The 14,555-nt window shown below is 41.7% G+C and overlaps 1 protein-coding gene across 2 annotated transcripts in view; it reads left to right on the top strand.

The window, feature by feature from the left end:
- plcl5 (phospholipase C like 5) overlaps positions 1 to 14,555 on the top strand; it is a 273,874-nt gene that overhangs the window by 145,766 nt on the left and 113,553 nt on the right. For both annotated transcript variants that reach the window (XR_008632080.1, XM_055152945.1), the window contains exon 2: positions 11,901 to 14,387. Coding sequence is in view for 1 of the 2 variants with exons in the window: in XM_055152945.1 (XP_055008920.1) it covers positions 11,901 to 14,387 (2,487 nt within the window). In the remaining variant the exon portion in view is untranslated. The remainder of the gene's footprint in view (positions 1 to 11,900; positions 14,388 to 14,555) is intronic.

Below are 14,555 nucleotides of genomic sequence, written 5' to 3' on the forward strand. Positions count from 1 at the left end.
AATCGCTCCTCTTTTATATTCAAAGCAGAGTTCAGTTGAGCTCGGTGGCACATAAGCCCGATTGGCCTTTTCTTTAGCGATTCCTGTGTTGTATTCTCTCTCCTGTTCGCGCAGTGCATTCACGTCCTGAGGTAGAGAGGGGCCGTGTGGGACTCTGTGTGAATTAAACCATCTCACCTCAAGAGGATTTTAAACTCACTGTCCCCATTTCTACAGTTATCTCTCATATGTTCCTTTGAAGAAGACGGTGACAGAAGAACAAAGGGCCCTGTGTGGTAGAATATATGCCAGAAGGGTTTTTAAAAGTATCGAAAATCGGATTCTAATCGATATAAAAACTTAAGGCCACTTGAATATAAAAGAAAAGTGATTTAAAGGGACAGTCCAGAATTTGAACATAGGACCTCATTTACTTGTGAGCCAGAGATTTGGAGACGTGTGGAGACACTTTTTAAAATATTCCATCCAGTCCTTGTATTTGCAGAGGTCGCTGGTGCTAGGCTAGTGCATGTCAATGGCCATAGTTAGCCTGTCGCTAAAAACAGTCTTACCCACTCCACAAAACACCCGAAGCAGATCTATTATTACACCAGAATGTCGATATAAATGTCTGTGTCGATGGAATAATTTTAGAAGTAAAACCAACCTTGCATTTGAAGGATTTATGTCTGAGCAGCAGCAGTAAGTTGTACTTCCTGATAGAAAACTTGGCAGCGGCGGACTGATATCACCTAGCACCTAAGTAAAATTCCGCTGCTGCTGAGAAAATAGTCCCCCAACATGCGACAATTCATGCGATGCAAGGTTATTTTTAATTCAAACATTATTCTATCAACACAGACATTTACATCAGCAGTCTGGTGTAATACTTAAAACACAACGGACTACAGGCACTCCAAAGAAGTAAAAATCGCACGAGGAAAAATATAGTTAAAAGGCCTTTATTTAAATGACCAAAGCCAACATGTTTCTACCAACCTGGTCTTCATCAGGGCTTATTACATCTAAGCCCTGTTAAAGATCATTTAAATAAAGGCCTTTTAACTATATTTTTCCTCGTACGATTTTGACTTCTTTGGAGTGCCTGGAGTCCGTTGTGTTTGAAGTTTTGATCCTTTTTCCAAGAGCACCCACTACCCACTCTCACTGATTGGAACACCTGCAGCAAACAGCCACATTTTTGTTCTTTCAGTCTGGTGTAATAATAGATTTGCTTCGGGTGTTTTGTGGAGTGGGTAAGACTGTTTTTAGTGGCAGGAAAACTATGGCCATTGACATGCACTAGTCTAACACCAGCGACCTCTACAAATACAAGGACTGGATGGAATGTTTAAAAAGTGTCTCCACACGTCTCCAACACTAGGAAACTCACTAGGAAATGAGGCTCTATGTCTAAAATTCCAGACTGTCCCTTTTAATGTTTAAAATCACATTCTCTTTGTCTAAAAAAAGGTTTCAAATTGTCACTGTGGTTTTGTGTTTCTGTCAGCTGGGATGCCAAGTAGTTAAATGTATTATAGGTTTACCATTGATCTTTTAACAAGTAAACTAAAGCCACACTATGTAAACTTTTAGCCTGAAAACTGTTGTTTTTGTTTAATTAATTAATACATTTTTCTTATTTTTTATCCTTATTGCTTGCATCTCCACAAACCTTACTCTTGTTTGACCTGTAGGATGGTCTCTTCTTTCTTGTTTCCATAGAAATGTTGTTCTATTGGCTATAATAGTACACTACGGCATAAAACATATGTATCTCCATGGATTATGTTCTGAAGTGTGGCTTTAACTTTGTTTCCATGGAATCATACAGGTGATGTGCCAACTTCAGAATGTTACACACTGAAGCTTTAACTAAGACATTTACAGTACATACACCTTTAGCCAGTTTCTTGAAGAGGGGGTATGATGCAAAAATCAACTTTTTGGAGCTTTATACCAGAGGTGGGACCAAGTTGTTGTTTTGCAAGTCTCAAGTCTCTGACCTCAAGTCCAAGTCAAGTCCCAAGTCAAGTCTCGAGTCACTGGCCCATAAGTCCAAGTCAAGCCCAAGTTATCTGCTTTGAGCTTCAAGTCATTTCAAGTCTTTAAGCCAAACTACCAAATATAGCTTAGATTGTTGCACTTTATATGACTTTTAAGATAAATTGTACTTATAGTCATAGTACATTTATATATGAGTATTTATAGAGTATGTAAGAGTTGTAGAAATGCAAATTTTTCAAATTTAAATGTCTTGACAAGATCTTACTGTGAATCATTACAGTCAGAATAGAACAAATTCAGATTTAAAAGTGCTTCTCAAGTCACAGGCCTCAAGTCCATATCAAGTCCCAGGTCAGTGACCTTCAACTCCAAGTCGAGTCCCAAGTCTTTTTCCATTTTATCAAGTCAAGTCTCAAGTCCTAAAAATAGTGACTCAAATCTGACTTGAGTCCAAGTCACGATTTGGAAGTCCCCACCTCTGCTTTCTACCATGTTACAATGTTGTTCCCTCATCAACAACCTTGCATGTTTGAGCAATATAGTGATCTGTTCCAGTCCCTATTTGAACTGTCATATGTTTTGCTCTAATATTCTGTCCAGTGCTCTGCCCACATCCTCCATGCTTTCAGTGAATATAGCATTTTCAAAACCGTGAAAGGTAACATGGTGATCTAAATGTTATAATAACTCCTAGAAGTGTAGTACCCCCTCTTTAACCAAAAAATATCATCTGGTTGCTGCTAAATAGTTTTAAACATATTTCGCCAAACCAGAGACTCGCTCTGTATTTTAGAACCTGTGCAATTATCCTCTATCCTCTTCAGTTATTTCCATCCTCTGCTTGGTGTATTGTCTGCTCCCTCTTTCCTCCATTTGGGTGGAGTTCTTCTATTTCGAGTCTTTCTCAGAGGAGGTCGACTGAGTTCTGCCCTGAGATGTTTTGAGCCCCGTGAATCAGACGTCAGCTTGTGTAACCGTTTGGGCCGGAGACGGGAGGAGGCAGAGGAGGCAGAGGAGAGGGGGCCGCGCTGCCTCTAGGGGTGACTCTGGGTAACTGCACATCTCCCTCTCTGCTGCTTGTGTAATGGATGGATAGATGTGTGTGGGTTGGGGGACCTAGCACCTGCTCTGACCAAATAAACAACTTGTCAACAACCACCGAGCTGTGAAATTGTATAAATGGGAAAGGACTTTGGACACTCAGGGCTATTTTCTTATGAGATTGTGTTCACCTTTGTAGATTCAGGTATAATTTTAGATGGAGAGCATTGAGATTCAGTCAAAAGCATAGGCTTTGGAGCAGAACTGAAGGTTTTGAGGAAGAAATGTGATTATTTTTTGTGGGTTAAAATCGCGTGTTAAAATTCTGTTTTGCAGTGTATTAACAGGTTTCATTGATGGTCATGTGGACATTGTTTTTACAATCAACATGTTTGTCTCCCAGCCCTAGACTCTATAAAAAACTGGACTAAGGGAGTGTGACGTCACCCGTAATAAACCTCACGATGGGGCGAATTTGGTGCCAAGCTCCATATTAGGAATAGGAATTTATTTACAGATAACAGCTAAATAAAAACATCAGGATCGTAGTTAATACAAACATTTTAAGACCAAAAATAAAGCTCTGCAGCAGTTACAGACAGGGGTGTAGAGGTGCAGACATTTTTTCAATTTCAAATCAATTGGAGTTGATGGATGAACACTTCCTTGTTTTCTGTCAAACGTCATTATGGATCATTATGGATCATTATGGATCATTATGGATCATTGTACCCATCTTTTACAATACTCACATACTCAACAAACGAATAGCCAGGCTGGCGACACCTAGTGCCTCTGATCAGTTTCATTTCTCTACAGCGACTAGGTCAGGAATCAAAATACAATAGACGGTTCGCAAAAACCCCGGAAGTGCAAGTTCGGGCACATACGTACACAATACACTCTGTGTTGGCAACCATTCCCAAGACCGAGGATTTAAAGCCGGAATAAAGAGAATGTTTGGTGAATTTTATCAAGGGGAAAGACTTTATTGTCCTTCTTCCTACTGGATTTGGGAAAAGCTTAATATACCAGTTAGCCCTGTTAGCGGTGCATTACAGACGGTCAGACGGTTTCTACGAAGTGAAACTGGCTGATGAATCAGGCTACGTATTTTCTGTCTGAACCAGCCAAAAACAGAAGATATTGCTCCTGTTCCTAATTGAGTTTAAGCAAAAATCCTACGTACAAGATATAGACGCTGTAATCTCTCATTCGTCTAGGACTGGTTCAATGCAGAGAAGGTTTCAGCGGTCACCTGGAATCCATTTTCCAGAAGCCATTTTCAATCAGAGTTTGAACAAAGACCACAACAAATGCTAATCAGGTACAAAATTCATCAAATATTCTCTTTATTCTGGCTTTAAATCCTCACTCGCTGGAATCGTTGACAACACTGAATGTATGGCTCTTCGCTGATTGGCCAAATTCCAAACTCACACTCCCGGGGTTTTTGCGAACCATCTAGTGTTTTTCAATTCCTGACCTAGTCGCTGGAGAGAAATTAAATTAAGCTGAGGCACTAGGTGGCGCCAGCCTGGCTAGAAAATATGTCCTGCAAATACATGACAAATGAAATTCTTAGAAAAATCACCATGTTCTTGACAAACTGAAATTTGATTGGAGTCTATTTTGCTAAAACAAGAATGCCAACTTGCCACAAGATTATAAAAAAAAAAACAGTATCCTTGCAAAGTTTTGTTCTGTTTAAAGTTTATTTTAAGCTCCCCTCCTCTGCATAGGCCGCCGCATGTCTCTCTCAATCAGGGGTGCTTACATCAGTGTCTCCCTTGGGTGCGTCGCTGATGTTGTCCCGCTCAATATAACAATGACAACAGTGATGTGAGAGACTGAATTAGAGCTGCCCTTGTGTCTGTCAGGACAAGTATCCCACGGCAACAGCACCGCCTCACCTTTAGCATTAGGGAGCATTTGACCCGGCCTTGGGGGATACAGGAAGAAGGGGATTGTGGGAAGGGAGTAACGGGGTAGATTTGACTAAAATAACCCAGTCATTACCACAACAGGGAAACAAGTAATTAATGACATTTTAATGACTACAAGTTGTATTCTGTTGATAGAGCATGAAGCGTATTAAGAATGATTCACGCTTAGTAGCTACTTATGTTTTCTGCTCCTGCTCATCACCACGGAGACACTGATTCATGACTAGCAGTTTAATGCCCTACTGTGGAACCTTAGAAGCGACACAGTGAACCTTTTAAATAGCGTCTTGAGTAGCGTAGAGTTTAAATGGAGAGAGCATGCTGGGTAAACAGCCTTAATAACAGGATCTCTTAATTGTAACAACCTGTTGACGTGACACCAAATTAACCTCTTGAACTTTGACCTTAAACGCTTCCTCTGAGAAAACCCGCAGGCAATCAAACCCGGCCGACCTCTGACACTAAACCTTGATGGGAGTAACATTGGATATTGATTAAGTTTCTAAATGGCCTGAATGAATCTGTCATGTGTCTCTTTAAACTTTCCCTTTGTATCTCCATGTGAGCTGGCATCATGAAACCCAAAATGCACTACATTACAATATAACTAAAATGGACACTTAAGAGCTCTAAGCCATGTTATGACATTTGGGTATCACACATGACCAGCATCAGCATAGGCCATGATACGATACGTTTTTCGATACATTGCACTTTCGATTCAATACGCTTCCGTGCAAAACAAAGTCTCTTCTCTAAGGGCCTGTTTACACGAGAGCACTTGCGGGTCAAAACGACAAGATATTTTATCGGAAGTACCTTTTGTTTAGACGGTGACGGTGTTTTTGGGGCTTAAAAACGCAAAAATCTGAAACCACCCTCCAGAGTAGAAAATGCCGTAGCGTTTCCGTCTACACTGTCCAAGACGTCAAACTCTGGTCAGATCTGCTCATGTCGTGTATGTGTTTACGTCACATACATACAGTACACAGAAACATGTCGGATGGCATGCATACCCAATTGAATTCCACACACTTTTGCGTCACTGTATGCAGATTTCCCTTCCGAAAATGCTTGTCTCAATGCGGAATAAAAAGCGAAGACGCGATGCCACTTTTGGATCTTCTGTTCAGACCATCATCATATAAACATAGCCAAAGTCCATTAAGTCTGTGCAAAGTTAATATGAACAACACCCATTGTACTCAAAACAGTGAAAGTGTCAAATCAATTGTAGCTCTTACACAAAATAATTTAGGAAAATATACCTAAAAATACTCTTTTTGATGTATCGATACAACAGCCAACAATATGATACTGTATCATCAAATTAAACGATGCAATATATCTATATTTCAATATTTTTGCACACCCTTAGTTACTACCTCAAAAAACAACATACTTGGAGTTGTGTTATTTCCTTCACAAATGTTTTAGTAACCCTTTATTGTTTATAATAGATTGGAAATCTGGTCATGCAGTGGTATTTTTCAAGTTAACAGCTCCTTTCACAAAAAAAATTGGCATCACTGACATTATCCAAATGATTCTTGTGAAGGTGCATGGAGTTTAAAAACACAGTGAAACACTTTATGTATTACCACATGACATTACAAAGTGAAGCAGAGTGTTTTCAGTTTGAGATGAACGCTGCCTAAATATGCAGGTTTGTGTGAATGAAACAAAACACAACTCCAGATCTGTTTTTGATGAGGAAACAACATTATAACATACATCAGAAAACAGCGTAATACAGGCTCGTATAGGCAAGGTCACACCATACTGTGATCCTGATCCATGTAAAACCTCTTTTTTTGCATGAAGCCTGGAGGCATTAATCTTGAGGAGGTGGGCGAGCGGTAACGGGCAGAGATGGATGGCGCTCTGCAGTTTGTCGGAGCTAAAGTTGAACCATGCTCAGTGCAGATCCATCAGCTCCAAACAGGCAGCCAGTGTCTAGAGACCAGGACTTATCCCTGCTCTATCCTCCGGGGAAAACTCTTTGTGAACGGCAATATTTCAGCGTAAAGCAGTTGTAACTTGTCACGGGGGAGGCCAAGGGGGGAGGACAGGAGTTAAATAGCTTTGTACAATCCTCTTGATAATGCGTTTTGATGTAACAGGCACTTGAATGAAGAGATCTCAACTGCTTTGTAACATCTTTGTAAATCCATTGGCAATTGACCGTGTTGCTGTTTATTCAGTGATTACTGTTTCAATTATGGGGTTGTTTTTGTTTAAAAATCCCATATTACACTATTTTCTGATCTGTTATAATGTTGTTTCCTCATCAAAAACAGATTTGGAGTTGTGTTTTCTTTCATTCACACGTTTAACACACAAACCCTGCAAATTCAGGCTGAGATCTTCTCTTAAACGGAAAACACTCTCTTCCCCCTTGTGATGTCATGTGGTAATACAGGAAGTGCTCCACTGTGTTTTTAAACTCCATACACCTTCACTAGAATCATCTGGATGAGTTCAGCCCTGGATTTGTCGATCTATACTGAATAAAAGGTAGAAGTTAACTTGAATACTACCACTACATGACATCACAAGATAGAACGGAGCATTTTGAGCTTTGGAAATGTAGACAGACTAATAATAAAGAGTTACTCAAACATGTGTGAATGAAACAAAACACAACTCTGGGTATTTTTGTGATGAGGTAACAACATTCTAACATGGTGTAAAGCTCACAAGAGTCAATTACGTGTAATATAGGACCTTTAAAACATCCATCCATCCATTTTCTTCCGCTTATCCGGGGCCGGGTCACGGGGGCAACAGTCTGAGGAGGGCCTCCCAGACTTCCCTCTCCACACACACTTCCTCCAGCTCTTCCAGGGGGATCCTGAGACGTTCCCAGGCCAGCTGAGAGACATAGTCCCTCCAGCGTGTCCTGGGTCTTTTCCCGGGGTCTCCTCCCGGTGGGACATGGCCGGAACACCTCCCGAGGGAGACGCCCAGGAGGCATCCGGAACAGATGCCCGAGCCACCTCAGCTGGCTCCTCTCGACGTGGAGGAGCAGCGGCTCTACTCCAAGCTCCTCCCGTGTGACTGAGCTCCTCACCCTATCTCTAAGGGAGCGCCCAGCCGCCCTGCAGAGGAAACTCATTTTGATGAGTATCCGCAATCTTGTCCTTTCGGTCATTACCCGAAGCTCATGACCATAGGTGAGAGTAGGAACGTAGATTGACCGGTAAATTGAGAGCTTCGCCTTTCGACTCAGCTCCCTCTTCACCACAATGGTCCGATACAGCGACCGCATCACTGCTGAAGCTGCACCGATCTGCCTGTCAATCTCACGCTCCATCCTCCCCTCACTCGTGAACAAGACCCCGAGATACTTGAACTCCTCCACTTGAGGCAGGGACTCTCCACCCACCTTTAAAACAATGATCACAATATTGATGATGTGATCTTGCATAGGCTATTGCTTGGAATTGTGAGATCCCCTAACTGTCTACTATCTATCCCATTGTTTCGCAAAGATTTTTTTTGCCTTGTCACAGTCTGCAAGGAGGAGGTCTGCAATACACATATACATACATCCCTACTCCTCACTTCTTCTCTGTGCACGGAATACTTCCCGCTCCTCACTTTTTCAGCAGCACCATGCCTTGCCTAACCAGTTTTTCTGTGGGAAACACTGATTATTGTTTTTCCTTGTTTAAAACTTGACGACCGTATTTTTCAGACTAAGGCGCACTTAAAATACCTTAATTTTCTGAAAAATCGAGCACCTTCTAATCCGGTGCGATTTATGTTTTAATTCTGGTTGTACTTACTGACCTCAAACCGATTTTCACATACTGGTACATTCCACTCAGTCCTGTTCTTTAGTCTGACAGAAGCTGAAGCTGTTTTTAAAAAAAAAAAAAAATTATCGCTTATAGTTTATGCGAATGAGCCGTGTGGTTTTAAGTTTTGTTTCTGTTAAACGTAAACAAATGTGGCAAAGTTGCATTTAAAAACATTATTACTCAATGTCTATTTGAGTCCTCCTTGTAAGAAATAAAATCTCAAGTGTCGTCCGTTTGTTTCACTTAATGCGTCTTATGATCTGGTGCGGCTTATGTATGAAAATAGACGAGAGAATTCAACATTACTGGTACTGCGCCTTATAGTCTGAAAAATACGGTAATAATACGAACTGTTCAGGGAGACGCAATCACTCAGTCAACAATAAAATATCATCATTAATGTAATCCATTTATGAGTCGTGAAGATTTGTGACTTTTAAAATATGGGTCCCCAGAAAAAAAAAAGTTTGGGAAACACTGATCTAGCCCTTATTTTCAGCCTTACGTGTTAGAATTACCTAGTGTGTATTGAATGACCTGCTCACTGTACACTGTGTACCCGCCTAAGGCAAAAAGTTACTTGGACGATCAAGCTGACTCCCGATCTGTGTTTCGTGTAATGCTTGTCTAGTTCTGATGTTCCTTGTTTAGCCCTAAAACCGTTTAGTCTCTATTTTTGACTGAAATCCCAATTATTTGTAGCCATGCTGCCTTTTCATTGCCAGATATGGTCTGATTTTGGAAGCTACGTAAGACTGGGCCTGATTAGTACTTGGATGGGAGACTGCTCTGAATACCATAGTCCACAGTGCGGCAGTAGTAACTCTAGCGCAAGCTGTCTTTGTGTCCTTAGGCAACGCACTTCACCCAAATGCCCATGTATGAATGTGGTGAGGGGAGTGGTCGAAGGGACTGATGGTGCACATTGGCAGCCTCTCTAGCATCAATCTGTCCCTGCTGCGGCTGTAGTTGTATCTTACCCCCAAGTATGGAATGAGTAATGTATGAAATTGTAAAGCAACTTAGAAGACTTATGCATTATTATTATTTTAGTATTTGCAGGTTATATAAAGATGTTTATAAAAAAAAATCTGTAGGCATTAGACACCCACAGGCCCTAACGGGAAAAGCATCACAAGATTAACACAGCGAAGGACACAACGTTAAATAGCTTTGATTATGGAGGTGTCAGAGTGATCTATTTTGCTTCAGCGCAGTACAAAGGCGGGCTGTTTTAAGTCTAACTAAGGCATAAATCTGAGTTTATATTTAACATACTGTTCTTTGTGGTATGTATTATTCAACAGGGCCATTTTCCAGGTCTTAAATCAGGTCATGTGGATCCAGGGTATCCTCGTCCCTTTTGTTCAAGTGGGACACAGCGGCGCCTGCTCACCGCTGACGACACACACAGAAATCTCAGCTCCAAAAGTTCATTACAGCAGGTGTTTTTTTGTGTGTTTTTTTTTAAGAGCTGCTCCAACGCTTTATTTGAGCCTTTTGCCGTCTCTGGAGATGTGCAAGCAATGAAATAACATGGTCATTTTCTGGCACCCAAAAATATAAAAATAGTTGTTCAAGTTGTGATGCTACTTTCAATGAAGGTGAATCAATAAAATGGAGCAGAGTGAGAGAAAATGGTTCTGATGCCAGTGCAAAGAGAGCAGTTGATGAGTTTTAGATGATCAGTTAGTATCTGTGAGTATTTAGGTCACAATTATTGTAGGAATTCAAACAAAATAATACTTTTCATAATTTTAGATGGATGATTTCATGTAACTGGTGATCTGGTGATGGAGAGTGGTGACATATGTGTAAATTAATTAAAGGACCCATAATACACTATTTTTTTTGTCTGTTGTAATGTTTCGTCATCACAAATATACCCGGAGTTGTGTTTTTTTTTCTTCATTCACACATGTTTAACACACAAACCCTGTATATTTAGGCTGAGTTCTTCTGTCAAACAGAAAACACTCTGTTCCAACTTGTGATGTCATGTGCTAAGACAGAAGGAAGTGCTCCATCCATTCCGATCTGAAATAAAGGTAAAAGGTGTCTATTCACTGAAACTACCACGATATGACATCCCAGGGTGGAACAGATCATTTTGAGGTACTAGCTACTTCAGTGACTAAAAATAAAGGATTACGCAAACGTGCGTGAATGAAACAAAACACAAGTCTAGATATGTTTTTGAGGAAGTAACAAAAAAGTAACATGGATAAAAGCTCACACGAGTTACTTTTGTGTGGTATAGGACCCATAGCAAAGGAGAATTTCAAATGGACAAATGTTTATTTAGGTCAAAAACGTTTCGCAGCTCATCCAAGCTGCTTCTTCAGTTCTGGTCAGACGCTGGTGGACACTTCCTTATCTGCCTGCAGGAGCTAATACACTGAAACTACACTGAAACTAACACACCTACTTGTTTACAGTTTCTGTTTTTCAGCTAGACCTATCTGTACTGAGTGAGAGGACATATTAACATAATCATTCAGGCCCATAATGAGTGCATTCACACCTCTGGCCCAGACCTGGCTACCCCTATTGTTTTCTTTGTTTTAGGTCTGAGGATGGAGTTGTAAATGGGAGACAGATCATGTATGAGGCCTCCATTTCTGTTCATGGAAGGATTGTCTTTCCTAACAAAAATAGCCTCTGTAACTCCCCTGTCAAACCAATTCTTTTCTTTGGCTAAGATCCGTACCTCACTACTCTCAAAGGAGTGACTCGAGGATTTAAGGTGGAGATGTATAGCAGACTGAGGTCCACTATTTCTGTCTCGTCTGTGTTAGTTCATCCTCTTGTGACGTGGCTGTTTTGTTTCTCTAATGTAGCGCTCACTGCAGTCTAAACTACACTGAATGGAGTAAACCAAATTGGCTTGTCTTGTGGCTCGGTGTTTTGTCCTTTGGGTGGACCAGTTTCTGTCTTAGAGTCTTAAAGTGGATCTTTAAGTGTATAGGACCCTTATGGATTTTGTTGTTGTTGGGTCATGGTTATTTCTCACAGCAATCACAAAAAAAGCACTATAGGTTTTGTGGAATTATGTACTGTTCCGTATTTGAACTCGGCAAACTTAATCTAAACATTTCTTTCTCTTTTTTTTTTGTTTCAGGATGGCTCCAAAAGGAAAGAGGTGCGAAAAAAGACAGTCTCCTTCAGCTCGATGCCTAGCGATCGCAAAATCAACAGTACGGCGGCGTGTATGGCCTTCATGATGGAGGGATGCGAAATGAAAAAAGTCCGATCCAACTCCCGCATGTACAACCGCTACTTCCTCCTCGACCCTGACATGCGCTGGTTACGGTGGGAACCCTCTAAAAAAGACTCGGAAAAAGCCAAACTGGAAATCAAAAGCATTAAGGAAGTTCGATTGGGGAAGAAAACGCCAGTCCTTCGTAGCAATGGACTCTCTGACCAGTTTCCAGATGAATGCGCGTTCTCGATTATCTACGGCGACAATTACGAGTCTTTAGATTTGGTTGCAAGCACCGCAGATGTGGTTAGCACTTGGGTAATGGGGTTGAGGTATCTAGTATCTTACGGTAGGCATACTGTTAACATGGTTGAACCTAACCAACCAAGTTTGCGTACATCTTGGATCGGGTCTGTTTTCGAACTAGCTGATACCGACAAAGAAGGACACATAGACTTGTTCAGGGCGACGCAGATCATAAAGGGACTAAACCCGGGCATGAAAGAAGCGCTAATCGAGCTAAAATTCAAGGAGCTACAAAAAGCAAAAGACCAGTACGGCGAAGCTATCAACATGGATACATTCGTTGAGGCATACTGCGAGTTGTGTACGAGACCGGAGATATTCTTTTTGATGGTGCAGTTCTCAAGCAACAAGGAATACCTGGATAGCAAAGACCTGATGCTTTTTGTCGAGGTTGAGCAAGGAGTGGAAGGCGTGAATGAAGAACTGTGTAGAGAAATCGTACAAAAGTTTGAACCATCATCGGAAGGAAGAGAGCGCGGATATCTCTCCATTGACGGTTTCACGCACTACCTCTTATCGTCCGAATGCCACATTTTTGACCCCCAACACAAGCGGGTATGCCAGGATATGACTCAACCGCTGTCGCACTACTATATCAACTCCTCCCACAACGCATCGCTTCTCGAAGACCATTTTTGGGGGTCTTCGGATATTAGCAGCTATATCCGAGCTTTGCGAATGGGTTGTAGGAGCATTGAGGTGATCGTGTGGAACGGCCCCGACAACGAACCCGTGGTCTACGTAGGAAGTTCCGTTGCTTCTCAGCTGGCGTTCTCAAAAATCCTAGATATTATAAACCAATATGCATTTGAAAGCTCAGAATATCCGCTAATTCTCTGCTTGGTGACACATTGCTCTATTCCTCAACAAAGAGTCATGGCGCAACACATAAAAAAGATACTTGGGGATAAACTATACCTCCAAATGCCAAGCAAAGACGAGAATTACCTACCATCGCCTGAAAAACTGAAAGGCAAAATTCTTATTAAGGGTAAAAAGCTGCCCCCTAGCTGCCCGGATAGCGAAGGAGATGTTACAGATGAGGAAGAAGGGCTAGAAATGTCCAGAAGAGTCGGCGTAGACGACAAAGATCAGCTTAACGGGTTGGGATTCAAAAGACTTAGACTTTGCCGGGAGCTTTCCGATCTTGTAACTCTTTGCAAGTCCATTCAGTTCAGGGATTTTGACATTTCCAAACGGGAGCAAAAATACTGGGAAATCTGCTCCTTCAACGAGGTGGATGCTAACCGTTTTGCGAATGAATTCCCAGAGGAGTTTGTGTGTTACAATAAGCGTTTTCTGTCCCGTGTTTATCCCACTCCAATGCGAATCGACGCCAGTAATATGAACCCTCAGGATTTTTGGAAATGCGGTTGCCAGATAGTCGCGATGAACTATCAAACTCCAGGACTGATGATGGATCTGAACTTGGGCTGGTTCAGGCAAAACGGGAACTGCGGGTATGTTTTGAGACCAGCTATCATGAGAGAGGAGGTGTCTTACTTCAGTGCCAATGCAAGGGACTCGCTTCCAGGAGTTTCTGCACAACTTCTTCATATAAAAGTCATCAGCGGACAAAACTTACCCAAACCACGTGGATCTGCTGCGAAAGGAGATGTGGTAGAGCCATACATATATGTCGAAATACACGGCATCCCGGCTGATTGCGCTGAACAAAGAACCAAAACAGTTTCGCAAAATGGCGACAATCCAATTTTCGACGAAAGTTTTGAGTTTCAGATCAACTTACCCGAACTGGCCGTGCTGAGATTTGTAGTTCTTGACGATGACTACATTGGAGATGAGTTCATTGGGCAATACACTATCCCATTCGAATGCCTGCAACCTGGATATAGGCACGTCCCACTCCAGTCGCTGACGGGGGAGTTTCTGGCCAATACGACTCTGTTTGTCCACGTCGCCATCACGAATAGAAGAGGAGGTGGAAAGGCGCATAAGAGGGGGATCTCGGTGAGGAAAGGGAGGAAAGCAAGAGAGTACACCACCACCAAAACTACAGGGATCAAAGTCGTGGATGAGCTGTTCAGAGCATCGACGCAGCCCCTGAGAGAAGCCACGGACCTCAGAGAAAATGTACAGGTAAGACCATTTTAAACATACCACTATAACAATTATTCTGACGAAGACTTGAGATTTTAAAAGAAAAAGATGTGCTACCCAAAAAATTATGTATTGTAGGACTGGGTGATATGCATAGACAAACCCGCTAGACACCAAACTCCAAATAGGAAGTAAACATGGGTGCAC

The sequence above is a fragment of the Boleophthalmus pectinirostris genome, unplaced genomic scaffold (assembly GCF_026225935.1).
Source record: "Boleophthalmus pectinirostris isolate CB_2022bp ecotype Guang Dong unplaced genomic scaffold, ASM2622593v1 HiC_scaffold_17, whole genome shotgun sequence".
NCBI classification, from domain to species: Eukaryota; Metazoa; Chordata; class Actinopteri; order Gobiiformes; family Gobiidae; genus Boleophthalmus; species Boleophthalmus pectinirostris.